This window comes from Zingiber officinale, chromosome 8B, assembly GCF_018446385.1.
Source record: "Zingiber officinale cultivar Zhangliang chromosome 8B, Zo_v1.1, whole genome shotgun sequence".
NCBI lineage: Eukaryota > Viridiplantae > Streptophyta > Magnoliopsida > Zingiberales > Zingiberaceae > Zingiber > Zingiber officinale.
The window spans coordinates 15,028,776-15,038,846 of NC_056001.1; the positions used below are offsets into that span (position 1 = coordinate 15,028,776).

A 10,071-nucleotide genomic window follows, 5' to 3' on the forward strand; every position below is an offset into this window, starting at 1 on the left:
TCTAGAATTTAATTTATTTAATCAAATCTAATGCTTACCAATACATATGATTGTTAACAAAATTGAAACAAACAAAAAAAATCAATTACATGATTTACCAGTTGATTTAAATTTAATTAAATTGGTCGTAAGAAGTTCCCGTTATTAGCTGCGAGCCTTGCGACTAATGAAAGACAAATAGCCTGTTAGTAATCATAGCAAGAATTTTATATTCCTTAGAATATAATAAGTTAATTAGGTTATGACAATTAATATTAAAATGAGCATAGTCTTAAATAATATAACATATCAAACTAGATTATTTATCTAATAACAAAATCACATTTACCCTTTTTTTTCAAAAGTCTCCAAAAAAGACTTATTTAATTAAGATAAACTATTTGTGCATCTCCTGAAATTTATTTGTATGATATTTCAAACAAGATATATATATTCAAAAAAACTAATAAACCAAAAGCATAAGGCGTGGCTGGTATATCAAACCATTGAGTGATTAGTACCTTACAGATTGCAAAGTCTCCAACCGTTTGAGCAGTTAAAACAGCCATACATTTTACATGTCATAATTTAACCCAAATGACACAGCAGAGCTTGATGAACACGGATTATAGCAATCATCGAGGCGAAACATAGCTCGATCAAGTAATAGCATACATCAGAGGAAGCTGTCAATACTCTTCAGCAGCACTGGCAGCACTGAGATCGACGCTGAGATCAAGAGACTGCAGCGGAAAACATAATGATAAGAATGTGTTCGAGGTGACGAAAAGGACTCCTACTGAAGACTACAACGCGGGAGATGAAACATCATGAAGTGCTAGATAGGAATTGCAGAACATAATCTTGCTAACAATGTAAGTCTAGAAAGTAACTGCTAGACAGGAGCAACATTCTTCATAAAATGGGGTAAAATTCTAAGCACGGTTACTCCTTTTTGATTGTGGTAGTTACCATGAATTAGGTGGTCACCTATAGCATGAAGTATTTAAATACTAAATACTACTAGGCTGATGAGATTGTGACCTGGCAAAAGATTTACCTTTCCGGTGATCATGGTATACATGGAAAGCACATCCATGACGGTGGACTCGAAATGGGTTGAAGCATCGTAACTCTGAGAATGATTGAAGTTGTTAAAAGGTCAAAAAAAACATAAAGGAATCCAAAAACTAAGAAATGCATCATCGACACTTACAGTTGATATAAAGCAATTATCCAGTGACGGTTCGTTGACAGGCTCAGATCTATCGTAAGTTTCAAAAAACAACTCGTCTACTGGTCCAAGAAGATCGATACCAGGCTTTAGTTCCAACTCAGGCCGATCAGTCTCAGCTTCTGTTGAGACAAATGCGATAAACTTCCCTTTGGGGGCAACATTGTGAGAGTAAGAACAACAAAAGAGATACCTGCCAAACCAAGGCAAATGAAGATCATAAAATATTCAAACAAAATAGTTAGCTTGGAAGTAATTCAATGTATATGGTATTAACAATGATATGATCTCCAAGGACTCACATGTCAGACTTGCGTCCAAGTTGTTTCTGTGGCAATATAACTTGTGCTGAATGAGACTCGTCTGTATTTGGTATAGGATGGCTCATAATAGCAATTGCCCTTGCAACCTTCCCCACCTTCCTAACCTATTAATTGAAAGATCGTTAGCAAGGAGGTATTCATCATTGAAATTTCTCCTAGCAAACTATCATATTACAACTAGGCACAGCAGTAAGAGCAATTATTATCCAAGAAATTCACACTTTGCAATTGTTACCACAGGAACAGTTCTTATTGAAGAAAATATCAAATGTAATATTAGTTCTACTTCGATGTGAATAAACTAGAACTCTACCTTGTTTGGTAAGTAAGAAGGATCACAGACAACTTTCTTACATCGAGCTGTTTCCCCATCAGAGGCTACACCACAAGCTTTTCCTTCAAGATCAAATTCAACCTGTATTAAGTCAAGCAATATTAGACATAATCCAACAAAAAGTAAGCAACAGCATGGAATTGATAAGCAACAAGTTTTTTGTTTCTCAGACTGCATAGTTAATTGATTCTGTAATAGATATGCAGTGACAACAAACCTTGCATTCTGGTTTATTCAACATGTATGTCCCACCGTAAACTGCACTAAGGCGTGCAAAAGCCTGCAATTCCAGAAGAAAAAAAATTCGTTGGATAAGAAATATATTCCTTATAACATAACTGAGAAATAAATGACCAACCTGAGGTAGCTCTCCTAGTCCATATAAAGGATAGATATATGGCGAACCACCTTGGAACCGTGCTAGGGACTCTGAATACAACTATCACAGAAAGAGGCCAAAATTTAAAACCAGAAACAAATCCCAGCAACACAACCAAAAAAACAGAGCAAGTCAGTCTGATTGTCAATCACTATTTCCCACTTAAACAAGAAAGACAACTGGTGTCTATTTGTATAGACATAGAAAGGGTATTAATAGTAGGTTGGTAATTTTAGCATTTTCGAATTGTTGAGTTTCTTTTTTATTTTTGACCATCTAACAAGTATATGTTGATCAAACGAATTTGCTTTGAAACTCCAAGTGTTTCGTTACTGCTCAGCTAAAGGATGGATAAATAAATTTGTTACCATAAAGTTTGACAGAGGACAGGTATCTTGCTGCATTCCATTTAATAATTCAGAGAATAGCCTTTTTAATGTTGCAAATAGTAAGGGATCCACTATCAGGAAATTAACTGAATTAAAAATAGAATCGAAATCTGAAAGAACTCCATATAGTGGTTGTTGCATAAAGCATTTACCTTCATCCTCTTCACGGTATCAAGTGCAGGTTCATACAGATACCGATCATCTCGATGAAGGGCCAAGGCATGGCCAATGAAGTCAATCGTGTTGTCATCCAAACCATATTTTCTAAACAACACAAATAAAGTCAGAGTTAATTACTATTTACTAGTATAAGACTAGGTCGAGTAATAGGAACAGATATCTACCTAGTGCTTGCTTAAACTCCAACTTATCTTCAATCAGATTATATATCTACGTTACAAAGAAATAAATAGCAATAATGTACAAAAAAGTAAACTCCAGCTGATTGGATTATTCTGAGTGTTAGACATAATTGTAACTTTTGCAAGTGCCTACTTGATTACAGTTTTCGTGGCCAGAAAGGTATGAAGACATGCGAAGGATAGTCAACATAGTAATGCATGATACCAAAAAATGACCTTAATTTTGTGCATGCACGTGATATAAAAAATTGTTAATGAAAAACAGCAACTTCCTAGATGGAACTTAATTAATAACAATAACAAGACACTCACGAAATGAGTTCCTTTGTAGTCACTCTAGTAAGGTCTAATCCTTCATGAGTCGTTGGGTTATTCTCGTCATAGTCTTGGACATATATAAAGAACTTCCGAGCTCGACGCTTCTCAAACAATCCCATTAATGGCGATCTCAGTGCCTCCATATCAGTGGCAGGAACCTTGTGAATCTATTCCAATTCAAACAGAACAAAAAAATGGATATAAGCATTACCATACGCTATTAATTGTGACAAATACAACCAAATAATGGAAGCAAACAACAAAGAAGATGAAAGTACCTTTCCTTTATTAAAGACGTAGCTCCCATCAACGGCTTTGAAAGATAAATATTTTGTGACATCAGTATGTATAAGTGTGCGTACCAAAGTACCATTAGCCATCATAAACTAGACATTCAATATAATTCTTAAGTTAGTTTAGAGATCAGCAAAACAAGACATATATCACCAAGCATATTTAAACATCAAAATTACTTAGTTGCCTGCCTCCCGTAGAGTTTAGCCTACTGGAATTAAATTAACTTGTAAAACTAGCATAGGCTGCCATTAGATAATATTCAAGATCATTAACCATGTTACAAATTTCCATCTTATATGGTCATGTAGCTTTAGAAGGGGAGCCTTGGTGCAACGGTAAAATTGTTGCTTTGTGACCAAAAGGTCACGGGTTTGAATAATGGAAACAACCTCTTGCAAAAGGTAGGGTAAGGTTGCGTACAATGGATCCTTTCCCGGGACCCCGCATAGCGGGAGCTTCGTGCACCGGACTGTTCTTTTTTTGGTCATGTAGCTTTACAGAGATAGATATTGTTGAGATACTCATCAAAAGTGAAGTATGTAATAGCATACCACCTGTAGATAGGGATACTAAAATCAAGAAATGCTACATACATACAGAGATTATGGAAAAGCTTAACACCTCTTATTTGATTTGTCTTTTCCCAAGTCTTTTATCTATACAGTTTATATATCTTTGAGCCTTGGCATAGTAAAAACTAGCGAAACTTAACGGAATTACCTGATAAACTGATCCAATACAACAGCCTACCTCCATTTAGCTTCCAATATAATTTCAGCACTTGGCCATAGAAAAGGATATCCATGATTTTTTTTCATGGCTCAGACAAGAATTTTTAGTTTTTTACCTAAAAATTCTCGAATAACTCTTGGAATATTATTTTAACGACTAGCTCCTGATAAGAAATTTACCTAAAAATTGTTTTCTTCATAGAGCAAGTTCCTCCCGCACACGATTACCCTAGTTAAGAAGACATTTCTCAAAGATAATGTAGATTAGGCTAAGTCTGCATAGGCTTCATCTATACAGGACAGGGAGAGTTAGAGAAGAGGAATTCTGAAAGAGAAACAGAACAGAGAGAAAATGGAAGACTATCATTGCAAGTAATCATAGTTGAACATCATAGACTAGCTGCAACATAGATACTCCAATATAAAGACTCATTGCTCATGCTAAAACCCCATGACTATGTCTTGCCTGATGCTTTGTCGTGTGAAGTGTGTTGGAAGCAATCTTGAGGGTCCGGTGTGACCATGAGTTTTGATGTTAGGACAAAGGGTTTAAGTTAAGTTCATCTTTATATTTTAGTTGTGCAAGTTTGTAGGATACACATATGACTTAACTTGATGACTTCGGGTCCAGTGAAGGATGGAACATCCGAGGGACCGTAGACAAGGCAGCAAGGACAAGCCAAGGGAAGCGCACTTCGAGACATACACGAAGGATGATATTGGGGCAAGCCGCGGACTTGAATGCATCCGAGGGACGAGAGCCTAAGGAAAGAGGCTTGAAGGCAAGAGGTCAAGACTGCGAGGAAGAGTCAAGTGAGTCATAAGGGCCCGAGTGCGAGAGAAATATACTTGGGAAGGGAAACCCTAGGTTTAGGGTTTTACCAGTCGACTAGTCGACTGGGCAGGACACAGAATGTTTCTATGCCCGATGGCTGAAAAGACCAGTCGACTAGTGATAGCACCAGTCAACTGGTAAACAGCCGTTAGAGTACCATTGGCCAGCACTAGTTGACTGGTAACGGTAAAATCAGCTTGTTAATTTTCCTAAGCTCTATATAATGGAGCTTGGGGTTAGGGGTGTCAATTCGGGTGGGTCGGGTCGGGTTGAGTTTTTTTTTTTTTTTAACCCAACCCGAACCCGACGCGAACCCGAGTGCAACCCAAAACACCTCAACCCGAACCCGAACCCGACCAACCCGATCAACCCGAACCCAACCCATATAACTCGAAAATCCGATTCAAAACAACTTTTTTGGGATATTTTCCCTATAATTCTTCATTTTTATCTCAATACTCCATCATTATCATACAAACATGATATTAATATACATAAAAACATCTAAATTTTTAAAATAAAATTTGATTTAACCCCAAAAAACCCACAAAACCCTATATTTAAGTCAACCCGGGTCAACCTGGGTCAACCCGAACCCGACCCGACCCGACCCAACCCGAAATTTTTTTACTCTCCAACCCGAATCTGATTTTTTTCGGGTCGACTCGGGTTGGGTCGTCGGGTCGGGTTCATTTTTGACACTCCAAGTTGGGGTGACTGGCCTTGATTGACGAAACAGGAGTGGAAAACCCCTATTAGTAGTCTATCTTGAGCTGTGATTAGAGTACGGTGTATTGATCAAGGTTGTGCGAGGTTTACTCCACCAAGAAGGAGTTCGTACTAGCTGGAGGTTGTCGGGGCTTGATCCATCGAAGGATCACAGGGATCGTCTACCTTACGGATAGCCGTGGAGTAGGAGACCTAATCTCCGAACCACGTACACAAGCGTGTTAGCAGTTTGCTTGTTCCTTTGTCTTTAGTTTTCGTATTTGTATTTGCTTGTATTTCCACTGCACTAACGAATACATAGGAAAGCAAACGTTTGGAGTGATCATTTATTCAACCCCCTTCTAGCCGGCCAAAAATCCTCAACAAAGTGTGTATAAATAGCGTATGTTTTAAATTGGAGCATGTTCAATGAAATTAAAATGCACAAGAAAAACTTACCTTGTTCATGTTTCACCATGTAGAAGACCAATCACCTTATTAACATGAGCTCTACTTCTTGTGCATCTACTTTATTTATTTATTTTTAATTAGGAGGTAAGACCCAAGGTGACACACTCTCCTAATGCTTCTTATGAGGCATTAACTATGACACTCAATTAAAACCATTCACCTGGTATCCCTAAAGGACACACGAAACTATATTCCACACTCCATTTTCACTTCCCTTTTGAATCATATCGCACATTCACATTTGCTTTTGAGCCTCCTTCAATCTCAATCCCTTTGTAAGGAGACATCATGTGTAAGAAAAGTAAAAATTACTATGTAGAGACTTGAGATTGTGTGTGATTGAGGATGAGGATAACGGAGGTACTGGCTTCTCCACATGATCACAAACAGAAGTGTACAATGGGGTTCATATGTTAGTGTGACTCAATTGATTAGCCAACAAGGCCATACCAAATTTTTGTTGATGAGAAGGCAGGAGAGAACTTGAAGGTTAGCAAGGTCAAAAACTACATTTGGTAATGACATCCAGTAATTAAGATGCAGACAGAAGCCACAGAATCTAGTGATAAAAGCATAGAAGTCACGGGAGAAGAGGATTCCAGCGAGTCAAATATCCAAAGGAGAATCTGATGATAGAAGCCAGAAGCAAGAAAGAAAGGGGAAAATTTCAAGTTTGCTTTGACATTCATGATTTGGCATCATAATACAGACCCCTAACAGTAAAAGATATCTTCAAAGACAAGACCGAGCAATAGCAGTATGTATATGTGTTCTCCCAGATTATCTTATAACAGATAAGACTCTAAAATAAGTAGGAATAGAAATTAATGGATACATGAAAAATTATCTTCTAACTACAGTTTGAATAGCTATCCATACAGATTGCTTAGCTAAAATAGAGAATTTTTCCTAGTGATTATATGACCAACGCCTTCCACTAAAGACAGCGTTTGTGCACCTCTGCACTACAGAAACTTGTTTCTTTTAAAAAAGGAAAAACGAAAAACAAGTGAATAAAGAAGTAAACCTTAGGAATCATGTCAACATTATAATCCCTGCTAAGCCCAAGATTTGCTGGAGGCTTATCACTCCCCCTAAACCTTTTCCAGAGCTGCAGAAAGGAAAGGAAGATTGTTGTGCTTAGCAAGATGTAACAAACATAATACCCTCATTCTAGTACTTCATGGAGATAATGTTCACAAAGTGACTAAAACAGAGTAGAGTTTACTCCTTGCCTGAATAAGATTGAGGGAGCTTGATTCTCCTCCATAGTAATCATTCCTATCCATGTGTAGGACCTGTCAACATGGAAGCACACTTAAGATTGAAATTATATAAACCACACAAGAGGTTCATAGATGACTTGGTCATACAGAAAAAATACCAACAAATGACAAACTTTAGGGATCTAAAAAGGACAGCCCGGTGCACGAAGCTCCCGCCATGCGGGGTTCCGGGGAAGGATCCATTGTACGCAGCCTTACCCTGCAAAAAGCAAGAGACTGATTCGAACCCGTGACGTTTTGGTCACATGGCAACAACTTTACCGTTGCGCCAACAACTATGCCTAAAATTAAGAATCATCATTAAGCAGAAAATTAAAAAACTAATTTAAATTTACATTTCTGTGACCATTCCATTATTCCCAGAATCAAATATTTCATTCATGTATAAAGAATCAAAACTGAGATTCACATATTTGTAGAAATTGTAAAGAAACTTTTTGTAGACCGGTTAATCAAGGATGAAGATCCTCAATGTGCGCTAAAAACAACCAAAGAAGCTTTTTGGAAGAGAACACAGCCTACTAATGTTCATCCAACAATCTCTGTTTCGAATTAGACCAAGGATATTCCCAAAGACAAAGGCAACCATATCTGATATTATAAAAGTAACAGATTATGTCAAAAAAAAATATTACAGCAAGGTTACTGTTTTTTATCACATAGATTGAATTGGATAATTATAAATTTAAAGAAAAAACAAAACCGAATTTCTCAAAATGCTATATCTTTCATGTCTCAGCACTGAATTCCCATTCAGGGCCCTTCAAAGGAATTTTTATGATAATAAGACAGTTACCTAGAGTCATAAAAGGTAAGCGAAACTCAAGTCAAAAGTTATGCACAAAACATAGCTAGAGAGTAAAAAACATCTAGAATCAAAAACTGAGCAAGCAATTTCATCTATGAATGAAGTCTAGATCAGTAAAAAAACATCAGGGGACATAATGAAATATAAAAGAAGGGTCTCTCAGTGATCTAATGGACATGACTAAGGCTGTAAATGAACCAAGCGTTCGTAAACAAGTTTGGTGTTCAACTTGGTAAGAACTTGCTTATTTTCGTTTAATATACATAAGATTAATTAAACAAACAAGCTTGAACAGCTAGTTAAGCTAAACAAACAAGCTTGAACACATATGTGTTCAGTTCGTTAACGTTCGTGAACAATGTTCACGAACCATATTCATTAATAAAACTCTTTTCAATATACTAAATAATCAATAAAATAAAATAAAATAAAATAAATAAATTTAAATTATCAAGCTCAATAACCAATCAAACAACTAAAAGTTTCAAACAATCAAACAAGCTTGAATTGAGAGCTTGATAACATCTAAACAAACCAAGCTCGAACCAAGCTCAAGCCAAGCTTGAATTGAGAGTTTGATAACATCTAAACGAACCAAGCTCAAGCCAAGCTTCAAACAAGCTCAAGCTCATAAAAAATAAACCAAGCCAAGCTTGAACACTCATTTCAAAGCTTGGTTCATTTTAAGCTCGGCTTGATTACCTTATCAAACAAGCTTAACACCCCAAAACTCGACTCGACTCGGCTCGGCTTGTTTACAGCCATAGACATGACCTAGAATTTCAATTGGGCCCTTGAGTCAAATAAGTAAATGAAGTCCAGATCAGGTAAACACGCAACCCACTCAGCATATAGCGTCAAGGTCCAACCTTTCTATCCAAATCCAACTACTAAACCACACCAAAGCAATAATCAAGCACCGACAACTTCATCAATCTGAAACACGAATAAAGACTACAAGACCATGAAAACACCAATCTCAACTTTTGATCACGAGGTTGCTTCCTTAGCTACTTCGCAACCAAACAGACAGATCGAATCAAACCCCTAAGCATCGCGGATCGAGCAAAGGGAGGCGAGAGTAGACCTTGAGGCCATCGACGGAGAGAAGGCCGCTAAGGATGCACTCCTTGAGCCCGGTACCAAGGACGATGACGTCGTATTCTTCATCCATGGCGAGGACTACAGGAGAAGGGTACGAAGATCTCTTGGGATGCAGGAAAAGACCACCAGGAAGAAGCGGCAAGCGAATGATGCCATGTTTACTAGAAAAGTAAGCTATATATTATTGCCAGAAGCCGAGACTCGAGAGGGGACACCCTCAATTTCTTTTTCTTATTATTATTATTATTATTATTATTATTATTATTATTATTTAATAATAATAATAATAATTCTATCTTCTCTATTTTTTACCCTTTTTTCTATTCTTTTCTAAAATCTTATAATACCTAAACAAGACGTGTTATTTATTTTTCTTAAATGAGATATTATTTATAATAGAAAAAAAATATAAACATCATATATGATAATTAGACAACCATAATTATTAAAAACCGTCATTAATAGCTCTCAAACAACGATTATAAAGGGTGATTTCACATGAGTACAAGGGAC

The 10,071-nt window shown here is 36.9% G+C and overlaps 1 protein-coding gene across 1 annotated transcript; it reads right to left on the reverse strand.

Moving 5' to 3' along the window:
• Nucleotides 1-446: 446 nt before the first annotated feature.
• LOC122014933 (guanosine nucleotide diphosphate dissociation inhibitor 2-like) lies at nt 447-9,727 on the reverse strand. Its single transcript, XM_042571471.1, has 13 exons — nt 9,542-9,727; nt 7,596-7,658; nt 7,388-7,471; nt 3,597-3,704; nt 3,313-3,485; nt 2,791-2,902; nt 2,229-2,309; nt 2,088-2,150; nt 1,850-1,951; nt 1,516-1,640; nt 1,196-1,406; nt 1,040-1,114; nt 447-722 (listed from the first exon to the last, which is right to left on the reverse strand). The coding sequence occupies exons 1-13, from the start codon at nt 9,626-9,628 to the stop codon at nt 669-671; spliced, it is 1,338 nt and encodes a 445-aa protein (XP_042427405.1). The 5' UTR covers nt 9,629-9,727; the 3' UTR covers nt 447-668.
• Between the last annotated feature and the right edge of the window lie 344 nt (nt 9,728-10,071).